General features: G+C 46.0%; 1 protein-coding gene and 1 long non-coding RNA gene across 2 annotated transcripts in view; both read left to right on the top strand.

The window, feature by feature from the left end:
• The window catches only part of LOC139112003 (uncharacterized), a 60,211-nt gene extending 56,536 nt beyond the window's left edge, over nucleotides 1-3,675 (top strand). Inside the window, exons 3-4 of the long non-coding RNA XR_011547308.1 lie at nucleotides 2,644-2,763; nucleotides 2,883-3,675. This is a non-coding gene — a long non-coding RNA (uncharacterized lncRNA). The remainder of the gene's footprint in view (nucleotides 1-2,643; nucleotides 2,764-2,882) is intronic.
• Nucleotides 3,676-11,725: 8,050 nt separating this feature from the next.
• On the top strand, nucleotides 11,726-17,904 carry LOC139111964 (pro-resilin). The gene is made up of 3 exons (XM_070672650.1): nucleotides 11,726-12,434; nucleotides 15,566-16,868; nucleotides 16,979-17,904. Exons 1-3 carry the CDS (start codon nucleotides 12,350-12,352, stop codon nucleotides 17,112-17,114), a joined length of 1,524 nt encoding a protein of 507 aa, XP_070528751.1. The 5' UTR covers nucleotides 11,726-12,349; the 3' UTR covers nucleotides 17,115-17,904.
• Nucleotides 17,905-19,825: the final 1,921 nt, after the last annotated feature.

Below are 19,825 nucleotides of genomic sequence, written 5' to 3'. Positions count from 1 at the left end.
GATGCCATTCGGCGAGGTACCGTGAATCTTTAGACGATCCTTTGGGTCTGTTCCCTCTGTTTCTCTCTTTCTCTTGTTTCCTCCCCCTCTCTATCTCTCTTTCTCTCTTCGTCATACCTTGTCTCTTTCCGTTTCTCCAACTAAGTCGCTTTTCGGGGGCACGTCGCCCCCGCCGGCTCTCGCCTCCCCTTCGTCAGCGCTTCGCTCGGAGCTGCATCGGCGACGCCGCGCGTCCGCAGGGACGAGGGACGAAACGGGGGTAGTTTTATTGATCGCGCGTAACCACGCCTTTCACCCTCGCACACCACGCCCACGTCCTCGACGTCCGTTTCTCTCTTCCACCCGGAAGCTCGCGCGGTGCACCCCCGGATGGATGCACCCTGCGCCGCGCCCAACCCCCGCTGCACCCCTTCATCCGGCGCGGTTATGAAATTCACCCTGTGGCGTAATTCGGGGCGCGTCACTGCACCGGCGATCGTTACGGATCCGATACGCGCTCGCTCGCCGATCGACGCTTGACCCCCGGTGAACGCCAGCCGTCGAACTACGTCACTCTTTCCTACCGAACTTTCGGAATCGTCAGGGATAATTGTCTTAAAGTATTTAACAACGACGAAGCTAATACATTGTGGAAGAACGAGCGGCAAAGCGTGGCACGTCGGACAAATATATCGACTTTATGTAACAATAATTAATGTTCGCGCGTATAGAAGAATGGAGTTAATTATTAAAATTGAAAGAGGTGACGGCGTCCGATTAAGCCCATCGTGATATGATGGAAGAATTGTGTAACACGCCGTGAATAATTAACAACTCAATTGCTTTCTTTTCTATCTATATAGCGTTTACGCAACCGACGATCGAGCTGACTTCAGGCAACTTCTCCGGCGCGTTTATTTTACAACGTCTCCCGTTCGATCTTGTTAACTTCTTCATTAGCGGCTGTTTTCCTATCTTTTTTTTTCTTTTTTTTTTTATTTTTATTCTATTCGAGCAATCGGCTGATGAAATGCCAGGTTGTTGTCGTTCTTCTTGCGCGTGAAAGAAAAGCGGTCTCGGCGAAACGCACCGCGAAAGACTCAGCACGCTGTAAAACGGAGCTCGCGGGGCTGCAGCACACCTTCCCGCCGATTTCCACGTCAGCGGACACGCGTCGCGTCTATATATGAAAAGCCGGGTTCTATTTATACGATGAAACTTCAAACGTTGTCGAAGTTACGCCGTAACGTGGCCACCGCGACGCGGAGGAGTACGGTTACACGCGTCACCCTTTTCGTAATTGATGCCGTGCGTCTATTTCTACCGGCGTCGTCCGCCATTTTCCCACGCCGGGGTATCATCCCCACGATCGAGTTCTCATCGCCTCGTCAAGAATTCAGCCTCTTCTGTAGTTTGCTTCCCTTATTTTTTTTTTTTTTTTCCTTGCCGAATCGATTTATCGGAGCTTTTGCTCCCGATATTAATTTCCAGGCTTGCCCAAAACGTCGTGGAGTCTCCACCGCCGTTCGTTCTCGACCGCCGCCATTCTTCTGGTTCACGCTCGAATCGATTTTAGCTGAAAACGGCGGAACGCGGAATATTCCGCGCGATATGTGGGACATTATAATAATAAAGCGCCAACGAAGGCGCCGTATCGCTTTGTCGATCTCGTGAGATGTACGGCGGGAAGGCGTCTATTAATGACGCCTGTCCGATGGCGATAAGATAATTTCGACGGCGTCCATTAGTCACAAGCGCAAATGATTCCTCCGGCGCGCGCTTACTTTTTATTTACCCGCGGCGAGAATAATCTTCGTCAACGTCAAAGCGTAAATCCGTCTATCCTCCGCTGTCGCATTCAGAGTATTTCAAGTCGAATTATTCTCGCAGCTCGTATGTATATACTCTTCGCAAGGATACCGGTCTCTCTATCGATCGGCAATCATAACTTATGCAACGCGCGCCCGTGATCTTCTATCGGTTGCTTGTCCTGGAGAGAAAGAGAGAGAAAGAGTAGGTCGTCGATATTAATAAATCCAACAAGTCGTTTCTGCGGGTATACATCGCTAATTGCAGTCGATACGATTTGGCGAATGTAAATAACAAAGCCGCGAGGTTGTCCAATCGATACTTGGGCAATCGATGCCCTACACGCACGTGAATACATAAATTTCAATCACGGTGATTGATTTGTTCAGGGAGAGAGAGCTCCTGATTATATTCTCCTCGAATGCCCAGGTATGCGGGGGTATTATTTCGTTTCCGGAAACGTCGTGAGTCGTTGTGTCACGAGTGGAGGCCGCTGAATCAATTTTTCCGAACGTCACTATCTCTTTCACGAGCCTCTTTGTGTTTGCGATCAATTATCGTATGCTTTCACTGATCGATCTTCGCGAATCGCCGTCTTTGCCGGAGAAAGTCACGCTAAAGTCTTAGAATTGTAAATAGTCGTCTCCTGGCACGCACGAAGCCGAAACTTGTCCTTGCGGAATAGCAGCAGTTGCAAAAATTAGGCATTTGTTATATTTATAAATTAAAAAAAATATATTTATCTATATATAAAAAATCAGTTTCGAGACTTGGTTCGTGCCAAGCGAGAGTCAACGTCGACTGTCGAGTCGGAGATTAGATTTTTGCTAATAAAATATAATTTTTTTGTTTCAGATGAAAATCGAGAGGATGACTTTCGTCGAAGGAGCACCAGACTGACATCTCCTTTCGCCCGTGCTGAGAGGAGGAGGAGGACCTAGGAAAGGCATCGGGCACCAGCGGAGCAACTTTTAAGTAAGCATGATTTTTTTTTAATAAAAACTTTATTAAAAAAAGCTTACATTTTTTTATATCAATTTTATTAATTAATTTATTGACATATCTACAATAATGTTTTTTATTTTATGTTACAGTCACCGGCAGTATTCCACAACTCCGCTGAAGTTCATGCAGGTTGGTAAGTCGCATGGTTTTTCTTTTCTCGTAGTTTTTAATTTGGGTCTCGTAAAAATAACGCGTGCATGGTTTCATACATTGAATACAAATATAAATTACTATAAATGTTTCATAAAATGTATTAATAATTATACAAATTTTATAAATTGAATTATTGATATAAAAAAATTATATTATTAAATTATATTAATAAAAAAAAAATTAAAAGTTAAAATAATATTTTACTATAATAAGCACGCACCGAGTTATTAAAAAAAAAAAAAGTATCACGATAATTTTGACGTTGAGAGCTCGCTCGCAAATATCGATGAAGAAAACTCCCGAAGGCACTTTTCTCGAGTGACGTCGAGTCAGATTTTCGACGGTAATACCACGGCGAATCCGCGTGATCCTTCCAGCTTACGTGAGATTCGAGGGGCATAAATGAAATCTCGCGAAACCTCGTATCCTCCAGAAACGGCACTTCGTCGCGAAGTCGCGCGCGACAATTGCTAAAACGTCCAATCTATTTCATCGTATACGCTGATGAAATTGTGTCTTTCGCTGCTGCGTGGGAGCCTTTTAAGATTCGACACGTAAGTGTGAACATCATGCTCAAACAATCGCTCGAAAGTAGACTTAACAGCCGCGCTATTAAGCCTCGACTAACTCCTACCTTGCAATTAATTGTCTCGTGTACATGTATATATAATTACATGTGTGTGCCGTACGCTACGATTACATAAAACGATAAAACGAATGTGTCTAAAAAGACATGATTTATTCAACATAAATGAGTAAAACTAAAAAAAAAAGAAAAAAAATTGAAATATCTAGGTACATAATCATTAGTAATTCATTAAAAAAAATTTTTTTTTAAAACGTTGACTCCACTTTTATTTTTAGAGCTGTCAGAATTTTTCTGCGTCATTCATGACTGTGTAAAAAGCGGTAGTGTAATCCCGAGAGACAGATCGATAGCTGATCTCCCTTTTAGTCGATTTGCGGTTCATCTCGTTAGCCGCGTTTTACTTTGGTGCCTTTGGTGGCCCTACGCGAACGCGTTCTCGCACACATCCACGGGTAAAGGAAAGTAACTAACGCTCTTGCCCCCCTCGTTTCCGATGCATCCGAGTGAAAGCACAGGCTCGTTTGCTACGTTTTATAGTTCTCCGCGATGTTACAGCCTTGGATGTTTTCACGCGCGACACCGCGGCGTTTTTTTTTTTTTTTCTTCCTTTTTTCTTCTTTCCTTCGCAGCGCGGATATCCGCCGGACACGCACGAATTGGATATGCAGTTGCGCCGCGAAATTTCGATTTTCAAATTATTTACTACCACACGGAAGCGGGCTTCGCGCGCATATTATTAGGAATAAATCATTCTAACATCGCGCCGATAGTTTCTAAAATTCTCTCCTTCGCGCGAGAGATAACGCGGCGCCTGTTGCACAATTAATGAGTTCTGGAACCGCGTGAGAAATTAAGAAAAATTTGTCGATAAAGGACACGGCATTATTATTAAAAAAAAAAAAAATTCCACGGACGCGATGCGAGAGATGTTGACGCGTTAGATTTTTTTTTTTTTTTCAAGAATAATACTTGCCGGCCGCTTTGCAACCGGCTTGGCCGGCAATTCGAGTCGCACGCGAGTCAGCTGTGCGAGACGCCGCACGTGCGAGTTCACGGGAAACGTGATAGCGAGGTGCACCAGTTCAAGGAGATGCGGCGGCGACGTTCGAGAGGGAAATTTCCTTTCTCCCGGGTTCTCGCGTGTATGCGGAAACGGGGGCTGCATGTCATCGCAGATTCTTCGCAGCGCTCGTAAAAATAGTATCGTGTGCGAACATAACCGCGACTCGACCTCTTGCACACACGGCTATTTTCATCGCCACAGTTAACAAGTGCGCCGTCCGTACGTTATAATATTAACGATCGTAAATCTCGGACGCGTCGCTTTACGATAAAAATCACTGCAGTTATGCAGAAGTCTTTTTAAATATTTCTTAATCCGCGTAATTTATATATAAATAAATAAGTACAAGGAGAATCGAATCGTCCTTTCGCGATTAGTCCCCGAGGGTGAAACGGAGAACCAGATGCGTCCTTAAATAAAATCAGCCGTAGCCGAAAAATTTATTGTTTCTTTGCGGCGACTGTTAAACAATTTTATTTAATTATGTCACGCGCGGCTATCACATTTCCCTCGACCTTTGCGCGGAATCATCAATCTACCTGCTGACTTTCGGCGAGACGTCGAGAGGCCGCGTGCCGACAGTCTCTCACCGGACGATTACGGAACCGCGTGAACGCGCAGCGGACATGGTAACCGTGAAATCTCAAGCGGACGACCGTAATTATGACTTTCCTTCTCGGCGGCGGGAATATCGCAATGTCATTGGCGACAATCTCCACTTGCGTATCCACGTGCGTGGCACGGTGCGTCGCGCGCGCGCGACGACGACGACGGCACATATATTCACGATACTCGACCTTACGGCGCTTACCTTACGTCAAAGAAATGTTGAGGCTAATATGTCTTCCGGCGAGTATCCACTTAGCTATCAAACCTGAGAATTGATAAACGCTGTTAAACGCCAGTAAATTAAGCAGCAATTTTTATTTCCAATGTCCATATATTCGACGTGATGTACCGTGGGAAATAAAATTTTCATCGTTATGTAAAATAACGATATCGCGTTGTCAAGAATTTCTCCGAGTAATTAAATTTCTTTTTTTTTTGGTTTTAATTTTATTTTTATTCGTACGTTGAATTTGTATAAAAGCGATACAATTAAAAATTAATTTCTTTTATTAATAAAATAACGTAGACAGATAATAGCTATAATTGAGTCTAATGGAGGGAACTGATTTCAACTGGAGAACTTGTAGTAGTTTATGTCAATGCAAACTCGAACGGATCCAATCGCGGTTAATACGCTTTCGTGTCCGCTCGACGAGTGTTTATTTCGTTCGCCTCGCCACGTGTTGCGAGTGGAACCAATTAATTACGGACTTGTCGTTCGCTGATGACGCACCGTCCCGGTCGTTTCGGTGAGACGAGCCCTCGATGTAGATCGACCACGTTGCACCGCGAGAACGGAACGAGACGAGAGAGGAAGGTCGACGTACATCGAGTTATTTCGAGCCGCTTCCCTCATCCGCCTGAAATAAATCATGGCATTCGCGGTCTGAGGGCCCCAGCATCGGCTGGGAACGACGAGAGGAAGGGGACCGACCTTTCGAATTAATTGCCCGCGATGAGGCCCACTCGTCTTCGCGACGTCGCTATTACGAAATGACAGCTTCAAGATCGCCGAGAACTTCGTCCCGGAACGTATTCGACGTGACGTGAAACAATTCCGTGGAAACTTAAAGACCGAGCTCGGTCTTTAAAATAGCCGCTTATTAAAATAATAATTTTACGTATCAATTAATTTGTAATTCGCCACTTTTTATTTCGACGACTGTGGAAGCCTCCTCTATTTCTCGATTACATTAGCTTCATCCTTGAACTATTGGATTCTTGCATGCTTGAACAAACAAAGTATGTACGAGGTCTACAAAGTAAAAGGCGGCCTTGATAAATTTCGTACGCGAAGATTCGACGTCGGGAGGGTTTTTTTATCTTTTTTTTTTTTTTGCAGATTGATCGCCCGATGCACTTGTTGAAAGGAATCCCTTCATTCTCGCGCGGCAAATAAACGCTCAATTCGCGACGCTGAATAAAAAAATTACACGTTACAACATGTTCGGTGTCTAAGAGGCATGAATGGCTGGTGATAACCAAAGGTTATCCGATGAATAATTGCCACTCGCCACTTGTCTTATCCGCGTTTACCTGCGAGATTAATATACATAAAATCATAATTTATCGCACTCAGACGGTTCAGCTGATTAACGCATACTTAAGACGTTTCTTTTTTTCTTTTTTCTCCCCAACTTATTATTTTTAAAGCGAAACTCAAAGTTACGTCTTTCCCGTAGTAAACATTTTTTCAGCGCGTTGCGCATTTGCGAGGGAAACGTGAAGTTTCACGAAGCGCGTTGTTCAACTTTTTAATACCTCCGCCAGAATAATTGAATGCTAATCATAGCGAGTCTAATGACGGAAGATACTTCTCTACTAAATACTACTTTCTTTACCGCGCATACATTTTCCGTAAGGGTATTAAAAGTATTACACCACCGCGGGAAATGCTACTTCGTCGCGTCTAATTACGCGTTTCACTGGTGCATTATTATTACACGCGTATTAATTATTGCGCGCGCGTTACTCACCGAAAGAATTCCACGCCGAGGGATTCATTATGCAGAACGGACGCGAAGCGGATCCGCGCCGTTCTGTCGCAATCTTCCGACGTGCGGAACGATTTTTGCGTCGATGTGGCGTGTGAAAGAGGAGACTTTGTCATCCGGGGAAGAGAGGGGGGGGGGAGGGGGAGAGTCTATACCCGAAGAAGATGAATGCGCGTTGTATTCATCGTTGCCGATGTGCCTGATGATTCTGCGCAATTTCAGCCCCGAGGGGGATCGTTCCTAGCCGCGAGGATCGCGTCACGACGCCTCGATTCTTTCCACTTTTCCGATTCGGGTCAAGCGGAATCGGCCGCCGCCAATCGATATGCACCAGCTGGTCGAAGAAACGATGACGATGGTACATATACACGGGACTGTGAATGAGCGGTGCTATAAATCATAAAACACGTAAATAAGAACGACGGCTTCGCGCCACGTGCCCATCGGCAATGAAATCCCCGGCGGACTTCCATGAAAGAGTCAATTAAAATTCGCGGATTAACCGACATCTCCGTTATCCAAATTGGGAGCAACGGGTGTCCACAATAGGCGGCTATTGCAACATCCATTAAACGTATTCGCATGGAATGAAATATATCTCTTTACGCTCGTATTTTCTTCTCGATGTGTGGTAATACGGTTTGCTGAAATTTATTGTTAACAATAGCAGAAGCGTAAATTTTTTTTAGTCTTATAAGCGTTGTCTAAAAAAAGAATTTGCTGATTTACCAATCTTTTTTTTTTTTTTACGACTGACGTGATTGTTTGAACTTTTTTTTTTCCTTTACTAAACTGACTGAATTGATTTTGATAAAACAAGAAAATTTAACGGGTTTGAAGGCGGGCCTGTTCGCGGAGGAAAGGCATTTTACATCATACTGCTCATTACGTATCGCATTCACGTCGGTTCGCTGCTTTCGACGGCGCGTCCGTACCCGAGCCGCAAAAATGACGACGCACATAAATAGATTAATCGAGCACGGTCTACGCCGTTTCTCCTCCCGTCGTGTAGTGTCATAACCGATTCGCGGGATTACGAAATCCCGGGACCGATCGCCACCCGCGAGTGATCCTCGATCCGGGACGGAGCGAGGAAAATCGCGCGCGGCTTCTCGCGCGAACGCTCGCCGGCGTAATAATAATGATCCCTTCGATCAATTAACCGACAACGAAACTGTGAAGCAACCCAATCCGCACACGTAAAAAAAAAATAAATAAATATAAAAAGCTCTAAAATCAGCGTTCAATTATAAACGCCGTAATAAAAATTTATCGTTGACTTTTGTATCTGTTAAAATACCAATTAATTAGTAGCGGTATAATTTTTTTAATTTCTGTCTCGGTCTCTTGGATCTTAAAGCGGTTGCTAATTATATTTATCTCAATTAAATTCTTTACGTCGTAGCTATGAGATTTTTTTTTTCTTACCGTTGACGAAGGGGCCTCGCGCCGGCCGCAGAAAGTACCGCGGTCCGTTCCCCGACCACGGATATTAATTATCTGGGGCATAGAGATGCGCTCGCGTACAATACGCGATCGGGGGGCCGCCGTAGCCGCTGGCGAATGCACGGCGTGACTTTCGCTTTTCCTGCTGTATTCTCATCCGTCCACCGTTGTGCCGCCGCCGCTGTTACCGCTTGCCTGTGGTCGCCGCTCCGTTCCGCCGACGTGCCTAAACGCCTGGAAAAACTACGCAGCGCGGCTTTCTTCTTGGTGAGAACGGAGAGTCGCACTTGCAAAACGCTTGTGCTAACAAGGACCCAGCGCGACTCTCCGATCGCCGCCGAAAGATGCACTTGCGTCACGACTCGCGCGTTCCTATACATTTCTCTGAATAGCGAGAAACGCGCCGCGTCTCCACTCGACACCCTTTTTTTTTTTCTCTCCCTCTTGGATCGAACTTATCTCGGAAATTCAAAGTCGAGATTAATCAAGTTTCAGCCGCGCGCAATGACGAATTGGATTTTTCCAGCCGCGTCTCAGCTTCGGAGACTCGCGTTTAATAATTACGTAACAGTGATCGAGATATCTCTCGGGGTCAAGAGGCAAGGAATTATTCAGAGACGGGAGAGAGACACGTCGGGCATTTAAGCGAAGGGAACGAGAGTTGACCGAACGATTATCTGACTTACGAACTATCGCGGTATCATCGTCGGGAACAGATTGCAGAGCGCGTTTGATAAGAGCGCGCCTTCGGATGCGATCGCTGATCGCAAAAGCCGGCGTTTTATCGTGGACACCCTAGGTGCAGTCAATCCGCGATCAGGTACGATTACGATACGACAACGGGCCTGTCGCAACGATCGATCAATCGGATGAAACGAGACGGTCGAAACCGGGCCAGAGCAATCTGATCTATCCGATCCGTATTAGCGCAACGTTGTCATAGCTGCGTGCATCTCGAGCCGCGCTCGCGTTATTGCTACACGGGCGATAATAAATCGTCGATTTAGCAAGCGGCGTTCTCTTTCAGCAATCGGTGAGAGCGTCGTCGTAGGTGTCGAGGGACCGTTTCGTGAAGTTCGCGCACGCAGAACGGAGAACGGTGGGATTCATCTCCGCGCGATTTGTCATACGGGCGCGCTAATTGGACCAGCGATTACCGACGGATTCGCCGCGGCGAAGCGCCGCTCATTGGTAGCGATTGCTCGGTTACGAGTAACAGTCTTACGAGAACCGATTGCCAGCTGGGAATCGTGAGCGCGATACGCCAATCGGCGATGCCGTGAAAGAAGAACGCGCGGGGACCCTCGGCGAGAGACAGGTCCAATCTTTCAAACCGTTTAATTGACGTCCTCCGCAGAGATTTCCAATTAACAAAACCGCGAATAGGTTCGCGAATAATAAAGTACACAAATGAATAAATTAAAAAACGCTCGTAAAACGTTAAATAAAAAAAAAGTTTTAACCTTACGATTTATCAATCTCTATCCGATTAGTCATCAATCTTCCTGGCGGCGTTCACGCGAATCTTTTTTTTTTTTTTTTTTTTTTTTTTCCTCTTTCCTTTTTTCGTCAGCTCATTGCACGCTCGAACACGTTCCAATAGGATCCTCTTTTCATCGTCTTGTTCCGCGTATGCTATTAAGTTATTATACTTCGGCCGCGTGTCGCAACATCGCGCCTCCGGCCAGGAGTGAGCAACGAGACGGAACCCAAATTACGAACTCGCGCCATTACAAATTATTGATTATCCCGCACGTTGCGCCACTTCGTGTTTAGGGCAGCCCGCTTACGCGAGTCGTAAAGCCGCGTTTCATCCGCAGAAAAACCGGCGGACTGCGGCGTAAAATAATCGCGCGCGAAGAGGCCGGGATAATGCACCGCGTTGAGCTACAGCCAGCAGGATGAAAAGCATATCTTACATATGTAACAGATATAAGATAGTTTCAAACGTAAGAGAGAGGAAGAGAGAGAGAAAGAGAGAAAGAAACAAGAGCTCCTTCGCCTCCATTGCCTTTCATACTTTTCTCGATGGACTTCGTTTTCTTCTTCACGTTCAATCGATCATTCTTTTGTGGCTGATGGCCTACGTACTAAATATGAGATGCTTGAATAGCGCAAATCTCACGCGCAAAGATTTTTCTTTAGGTGTTATAAATCGAGATAGCATTCGGATACATTTTTTTTTTAAGCCGCTGATCGAAATGCATCAAGTGTTCTTTTAAGACAGGCTGAAATCACGCGTGGCGATGAAAGGATCTTTAAGTATCTGACTACCGTCATTTTCGCACCTTAATATGGATTGTGTCCTCGGCCTAGAAATCATGGTCACTCCATGATCAATAAATTTAATTCAATTTGTTGTTCGATATTAAGCACCGAAGTGAAATCAATTTTCTGCCGAGTTTGACTTAAAATGACGAATATATTGACGATGACACGATCTGTTTGTATCCGCTGTCAATTTAGTTATTTAGTTCCTAGTCGACAAGTACGCTTTGTGGGCGAAGCTGGGCGTGTGATGAATAACAAGCGGGCAATTTTCGATCGCACGTTCCCTGCTTACTGATGGTCCTCATTGGGGCTGACTTTTCGGAGAAAGGACTTAGAAGAATGACGTGATGATTTTCGAAACTTCACTCGGGTTACTTGCGAAACAAATAGCTCATCCTGCATTCATAGTGCACCAGTTTTCGTAAATACCAACGTGTAAACATTTCATTATCTTATAAGTGATTATATAAAATAATTAAAATAAAATTTAAAAAAATGAAACCGCACCCTCTAACAACTTGTAAGTACAGTTTCGCTCGCGTGACATTTCTTAAAGAAGTTATCACGTTTTTCTGCGTTCTCGTAAAGTTCGGGAATTATTCGATCTCGCGCGACGTCCTTACTTCAAACGTACCGGCCGAACGTGAAACGGAATAATTTATCTCCCAACCATCCGAATCGCCGCTGAATCGCTCGCGCGAGAGTTCGGTTTACTCGGGAGCTCAGCTCTCGAGTGCAATGCTACGTTACTCTCGCTGATCGAGCCCCCCTCGAGCGGAGCCAGATGACACCAAGGCCAGGCAGCGCGAGATTTCTCGCAGCGAGAAACGTTTAGTTCGCCGCCGGAGGAGAGAGCGAGAGAGAGAGGAGTTCGTGATAAAAAAAAGGGTCCCCGCATTAACGGTCCGATCAGGGTCAATCGCGTGCAGGACGTATTTCGCTTTACCCGAACCTTCAAAGATCCGACGAGGTCCTTCGATTCCCACTCTACGTGACTCCGAGGTCCCCCTCAAGATAGCCGTGTCCCCTTGTGTCTCTCCTCCCCCCCCTTTGGCATTTGCCTCCCACGTTCCCCGGGAGTCTCACCTGGCCGGTAGCATCCTCCTGCACTCCCGACGAGGACTTTCTCCGAAAGACGGCCAACTATATAAGCGAGATGCATGCTGTTTGAAGTACGTTAGACGAAATCGAACACGGGTGCGTCGAGCAGGCTACGTTGAGCCGCCGCGCCCCGACTGCATCTTATTTATCTCGCAAGTTTATTTCGCATTTACGGTGACGGTAGCTTTTGAAAAAAAAAGAAAAAAGGAAAAAAAAAGGAAAAAAAAAATAATAAGAGAAAAGACAGCGCTCGACTCGCAATTTCGTGCATGTGACTCGGCGCCGGCGAACGCCGCAGAAATCTCCACGAGACAACGATCGCCGGGGACCATGAGACCCGCGAGAAGCTGGGCCCCTGTGGCAGTGACCGCGCTGGTTGCGACGGCTCTATTGCTGAGGCCCATCCACGCTGATGGTAAGATCTGACAAGGATCCCTGCTTCACGTTTGAATAAGTAATCTTTTCGCGGTTGCCTGGCGCGTTTCTTGAATTTTGTAAAGCCTGAATTATGTAAATTCTTTTTGCCGGTAACGAGAAAAAAAAAAATAAAAAGACGCGATATACATACGTTACGTTGTGCAAGATAGATTACAAGTAAGCAACGGATTAATCTTGCACGAAGAAGCTCTCGGAGTTTGTGAATCTTTTATAATGCTGAATCAAATAACTTGGAGAACATTATTTTTATATCGGGAAGAGAGAGATATATTTATATATAGAGGTCTTGTGAATATTTAATTATTGTTTCATATTGTTTAAGAGAGATGAAGAAGAAACGTGTGAGAAAAGTATTCGGTCATATTAATTTTTCGCGAGAGTAAAAGCGGTTCTAGGAAGATCGCGTGCCGGTATTTTATATCAGAAAGCAGAATAAATTAACGACTTTGAGGGAAAAAACGCTTTTTATAATATTAAAGTTGCCTGTGTTACGTTGCTCATCTCGCTCTTCTTTCTCACGTATCGTAACGGCATATTAAATTCATTACGGGAAAGAAGAAAAAAGCTACCGAGATGAAGATTTCTTTTCGTTGTAAGGGGTTTACTAAGTAGAATACCATTTAGAAAGGGATGTGTTATAAGAAATGCACACCGTTGCCGGTAATTTCACGGTTTGAAGTACGTATTACGCGAGCGCGTCACGTCGCGTAATATTTTTGCGCGGCCTAATGAATGCCGGATCTCTAATTTGTCAACTTATTAGAAAGTCCATCGTTGTAGTGGACACCCTGGCATATTACGTGGGCAAAAAGACACGTCTCGTACGATTCGACAAGTTTTCACTCTCTTCTTTAATACGTCTGATTACAAAAATTAAATATAATAGATATACTAGAATAAATATATATTTTTTTTTTAAAGTTACATTATTATTATTATTTTTTTTTTATTAAATAGAAATAAGGAAGTGTTGATAAAAAATGAGATACTCTTCGATATATTTTCCCGGCTTATATAAATATAATAATTCCGTCTTACATAAATCGGCATAACAAAGTGTTCGAGATGAAAGAGAGAGAAAAAAACGTAGTTAATTGAGCGTTAAATCTCTGACGATCAGATTCTTCGTGTCGTTTTCAACGTTTTATAAATGCAAACGCTATAAATGAGTCGCTTATTATGCACCTGTTCTAGTTCCGATTATAAAGTTTTCCCCGTTCTTCCGAGCTGATATAAGCCTCCGATTAAGTTCTTGCGTTCTCGTCGAAGCGTTATTTTATGTAATTTTATCCGTCGTTTCGACATCACTTAATTCCAGTAAAAACGTCCGAGCAGCCTGGCATTCTTGTTATCTGAACAACAAGATGTTTATATGTCGTAAATTATTATAATTTATTCCGCGAGGGATTTTTCTCAGGTCGCCCGATTGCTGAAACGTCGGTAACGGCTCGCGGTTTTCCCTCGTGTTGCCGTATTCCAGACGCGAGAGTTTCTGAAATTAGGACGCGTAAAAAAAAAGAAATAAAAAAAAAGAACAGCAGAAGCCGTTGTGCACCGGGTCTGAAATAGTATTAGGGTGACTGGGAGTTATCGGGCAGCATCTTTGAGTAAAATTGCACGTAGCGTGTTCGGGACGTTGTATAAATCGGGACGTTATCGGGCGCGATCTGGCGTAATCTGACTCGAAAGAGCACGAGCGTGCAGGCCAAAACTTCATCGGCGCTCGCCGCGATTATTTCGATTTCGATTTTAACACGTGTAAACGTCACTCGGCGGGCACGCGAGTTATTGTTTAGGGAGGGTGGCACGTTGCAGATTATCGGCCGGCGTTACGTCAACGGTTGTCTAACGGGGAAAAAAAAATGTTAAAAACGTTAACAAATTAGCTTTCCATAATGAAGCGAAATTAAAAGCGCAGCCTGCAACGTTAATTTATCTTCACGTTATTACGCGAAGCCGATCGCGCGGCAATTTTTATTACGTTTCCAAATATCATTTTATTTGATTGACAGCCGACCGGCGTTACGGGGAAAAAAAAACGATGATGAGTAAAAACGGCACGCGTCGCTTTTAATATAGGACATCGCAAATCGATTTTAATGGTTATTCGTTACATTTGCCGTCACTCCGGGCGTTTCTCGATTTCAATATTTAACCAATTTGATAAATTCGCGGCAACGCGAAGCGAAGCTCGCGATAAGTTTTCCTCCGTGAGTTTCGTATGCCGCGAGATGAAATAAGAGGAATTAAACGTCCACCGGCTTATTAAGTGGGACGAGAGAGAATCGCCGATCTAAGATTAAATTCGCGATACTCTGCCGCTCGTAAATGATACCGAGAGCGAATCGCATCTTCGGCATTGTGTGGCCGTCGCCACGCAGTATCACGCTCGCGCGATAAATCATCGGTTCACGTTCGGCCGGCGATGAAAGCGAGCGTGACTCAATCAGCGCGTTTAACAGAAAAAGAACGCCGTCGCGCGCAATTAACGTGAAAATTGCATTGGCATTTCAACCGCGCGACACTAAGTGCGTCTTGTAACAACGATTTCGCGAACGGCCGATGACTCGGGGCTTCGCACGCGGCTCAGTTTCGAACGTTCGAATTGTTGAGCGCGGGTTTAAAAGCGGGGAAATTAAAGTCGACAATGTTACGAAGAATCCAAATATCTCCGTAATAAATTCCCGGCGAGAAGAGAAAACCACTTCGGCCTGGCAAAATTTCTACTTTGTATTACGCTAACGTCTAATCTCGATTGCCGGGAAGTCATGTAAATGCCATTGTCGGGTTTATGATTTATCGTTCCATCTCAAATAACGTTACCGCAAACAATAAACGTTCTTCATTAGCGGTAATATCGTCAGAAACGTTGGCGACGTAGTAAAAATGAGTTGCCGGCAGCGCGGGGGGGCAGGAATTATGAAGGGAATCAAATAAATCACGGTGATTTCTAATTCGTATTAAACGCCGCCTCGAATGTAGAGTTCGGAAATTGAAACGTGACGGCCAGGCAACAGCTTAAATCGTTTCGCAGCTGAATAATTGTGTCTAAAATAAATGGATAATTATCCAAGAGCAGAGTTGTAGTGGATTGACGATTATTTTCAGCTCCCGTCTCGGGCAGCTATCTACCACCGTCGACCAGTTACGGTACGCCTAATCTAGGGGGTGGCGGCGGTAGCGCGATATCAACGAGCTACGGTGCCCCTTCGGGCGGCGGGGGCGGTTTCGGCGGGGGTGGTAGACCTTCCTCGACTTACGGGGCACCTGGTGGCGGCGGCGGCGGTGGCGGCGGTGGTGGAGCACCGTCCTCTAGTTACGGTGCACCTTCGTCAAGCTACGGATCACCTCCGTCTACAAGCTACGGGGCACCGTCCGGCGGTGGCGGTGGAAGCTTTGGAGGCGGCGGCGGCGGTGGAAGCTTTGGAGGAGGCGGTGGTGGAAGCTTCGGAGGCGGTAGTTTCGGCGGTGGAGCACCATCCAGTAGCTACGGGGCACCCTCCAGCAGCTACGGAGCACCCAGCTCTGGCGGAGGTGGCTTCGGCGGCGGAGCACCGTCCTCTAGCTACGGGGCACCTTCCAGCAGCTACGGGGCACCCAGCTCCGGCGGAGGTGGCGGCTTCGGTGGCGGGGCACCGTCCTCAAGTTACGGAGCACCGTCCTCCAGCTACGGAGCTCCCTCTCGTCCTTCTAGCAACTACGGGGCGCCATCCGGAGGACGTCCGTCGTCCAGCTACGGCGCTCCTTCCGGAGGATTCGGCGGCGGTTTTGGTGGTGGAAGCAGCGGTGGCTTCGGCGGCGGAAGCAGCGGTGGCTTCGGCGGTAAACCGTCCTCGTCTTACGGAGCGCCATCAAGTGGCGGCGGTAGACCGTCGTCCACGTACGGGGCACCTTCCAGTGGAGGCGGCGGTTTTGGAGGTGGAGGTGGAGGTGGAGGACCCTCTTCGAGCTACGGAGCACCACCTTCTTCGAGTTACGGGGCGCCTTCCTCGAGCTATAACGCACCTTCTTCAAGCTACAGCGCACCGTCCTCGAGCTACGGGGCACCGCGTGGCGGCGGCGGTGGCGGCGGCGGCGGCGGTGGTTATTCCGGGGGAGGAGGCAGACCCTCGAGCAGCTATGGGGCACCTAGTTCTGGTGGAAGCGGCGGAGGTTTCGGAGGAGGCGGTGGTTTCGGGGGAGGTGGTTATTCCAGTGGCGGACCGTCTTCAAGTTACGGAGCACCTTCAGCAGGCGGCAGCGGCGGATATTCTGGAGGTGGTAGCGGCGGATATTCTGGAGGTGGCAGCAGTGGAGGATATTCTGGAGGTGGCGGCAGCGGAGGATATTCCGGAGGTGGCGGCAGCGGAGGATATTCCGGAGGCGGTGGTGGCGGAGGATATTCTGGAGGCGGCGGTGGTTTTGGAGGCGGGTAAGATGCGATTACGTGATACGAAACTATTAAGCGCTCGAATAATTTTTTTTTTTTAAACGTTAATTCGCTAATCAAACACTTTTTTTGTTTTTTCGCGATTCTCTCAGTTCCGGCGGCTATTCAGGAGGCGGCGGTGGCGGTTATTCTGGCGGAGGTGGCGGTGGTAGACCGTCGTCATCTTACGGTGCTCCAAGCAGCGGTGGCGGACAAAGCTACGCCAGCAACGGGGGGTACCAATACTAATCCAAACATGTGTTCACTCGGCAAGACGATCTCCATACTCGATAACGTCGGCTCTTATTAGATTTCCCGGATAGAACGATGCGAGCTCGATCTTGTAACGTCAAGACGTGGCCAATTCAATTGATCGGTACGATCGGTTAAATGCCATCAGGAAACGGATGTCGATCCGCGGGGGCTTTAATCGAAAAGTGATAGCCTCGATGTCCTGGACACGACCGCTGATAACATTGCGGGTAACCGGAGATACCGAGTTGCATTGTCGTCACCGAACGTGTCCTTCACAACCGCACCGGTGTACTCGAGGTCCTCCACGGGAACATCTTTGTCCAGCAGCCGACGGGAGAAGTGTGCGAGAACCGTTCGCCGTGATCGTGAAAGTCTGCGAAATTCGTGCTGAAGATTTAATAACGACGGGTTCTCGGTCGGGAAGAAATAACGAGCGACGGAATACTCGTCCTGATGGCAAGCGCATTCCCGCGAACAACCGATAGAGCAAGATATTTTTTTTTTTCTTATTTTTCTCTCTTTAATATTGTCACTTTCACATATACCAGTTTCCAGGAAAGCGTCTGCTTATCGAACGTCACTTTCGTCGATATCGAAGAAAAGTCAGGAGCGAGAAAGGAAAAGAAGGAAAGAAAAAAACAAAAAAAAAAAGAAAATAATAAGAACGGAAAACGAACGAGAAAACACGATTTTTTTTCTATATTCGGAGCCTGTAACTTATTTATTTTGTAAAGATGCTTCTTTTTGTACTAATATAATAAAGCCGCTGTACGCTGATAAGGAATCTCGCCGACTTTGTCGCTCTTAAATGAAATAGATTCTCTTTCTATTTCCAAATGAAATAAAATCTCTGCGGTTGATCTTGTAGATCAAGCACGGCCGAGTCACTATTTTTTAAGGAGAACTCGATGCACAACTAAAGGAAGATCGACGAAGCGAAGAGCTTGGCATAAGGTTAGTCGGCCGACACGGTTGGGCGGTCGATTTATCGATTCTCACGGCTCGGATATCGGGAGGGCATGAATAACTAAGAGCTCTCTTTCTATTCCTGTCGTGGAGTATCTTAAAACGCTATTGATATCAGAGGGGGTTCCCGTAGTACCTTCTGCGCGAGGGGGCGAGCCGTGGACTCTCGAGAAGGCCCCCTCGGACTTCCAGCCGAAAATCAATCCGCGAAATTAAATCCTCGACCATCGCGAGACTCCCGCGCGCAGGTGAAGCACGAAGATCCGTAGAGCGATTTCCTCCGGACGATTTATAAATATTAAAGTCCCTCGACTTTGCTCGCGACGCGTTACGTGGTATTACCCAATATTATACGCCGTGTCTCTTCGGAGGAACGGTAAGTGGAGTAACGTAAGGTCTAGCGCGTGCACACGTAGCGAAAGCAAGTTAACATAAATAATTTCATTTCAAAGTTACTTTCTAACCGGCCGCTATGACAGCTACTTCTTGAAATCAAGCACGTGGTGTCGCGCGCGATTCCGTATCCGCGATCCGACGGAGATCGACACGCCGAGAGTTCCTCAGTTCCTCAAAATGCAGTCTCTCCCCCGGTGCCCCTTAAAAAATTTAAATCCTCGCGTACGACTTAGGTCTGCGTAATCTTCAATCCTTGAAATATCAAGGTTCACGCTCTTTTAAAGGATGCAAAGGTTAGCGTCGGGGTGGTATTCATAGTCGAGAAGGGATTTAACAGCGCGTTCTTTGAAGTTATTATTCATACCGCGATCCTACTATATTTAAGCTAGTAATCTCTCCCGTCTGGAAATTTATTAATTTAAAGAAGTTCTTGCTTTCTTGGCCGTCCGAGGATTTATCTTACCTGCTTCCACCTTACGCTGTCCCTTTAGAGCGCCGTTGAGAAGCGATTGCTTTTCCTGACCTGAGAGTAAATAAATTAATAAATTGAGAAATAAATTATATTGATCGATTATTCGGGTGAAAACTGTGGAGTCGCGTTTCGGAGCAAAATATAAGTCATTCAACGTTTTTTTTTTTTTTGTCTTTTTTGTACACCGTTTATTTTTAACATTTACAATCAACATCTCTTTCGTTTGTCAATTATACACGTATAATGTCATATAATACAGTAACGCTTCTGCAATACATATACATGGATATACTCCTGCGAGCGGGACGGGGAGGAAGGGGGGAAACCGGTGAGTCGGGGAACGCATTGCTTTTTTACATAATTAATAAGTTACTCTACGTAATTAGGTTTAGGTAAGTCACCCCGTGCGTTTGGGACGCGCAATATTGAGTACGCCACTTTTGGTCTTTAAGCGGGAGAGTGATCGACGATCTCGGCTCGCTCGGAGAATCGTCCTAACTTTTTATTCGAGCTATCTTGAGTTTGTGGTTTCGTTACGTCTTCTTGGTTTCGCGCGACACAGATTGGCTGTCTCGCGATTTTATTTTGCGGCGAAACGACGTCGTTTTCCGGAGAGAAATAGACAGAGAAAGAGAGAGCAAGAGAGATAAATCTTTATACGGAAGGTTCTTAAAACTGAATTGATACTCTTTGAATTAATAATACGTCGAGAGAAAATAATTTTACACGGCTGAAACACAGGCACTGGACGTCCGATAAAGATATAACTTATAAATTATTACATATTACATCAAGAAATTATAATTCTTCGATCACATAAAGGTAATTATAAATTTAAAAAAATTCTTTACGTCGAAAAAAAGAAACGTTC

Source organism: Cardiocondyla obscurior, linkage group LG26, assembly GCF_019399895.1.
Source record: "Cardiocondyla obscurior isolate alpha-2009 linkage group LG26, Cobs3.1, whole genome shotgun sequence".
Lineage (NCBI taxonomy): Eukaryota > Metazoa > Arthropoda > Insecta > Hymenoptera > Formicidae > Cardiocondyla > Cardiocondyla obscurior.
The sequence above is the reverse complement of the archived record's forward strand: the minus strand, read 5'-3'. Positions and strand labels throughout refer to the sequence as shown.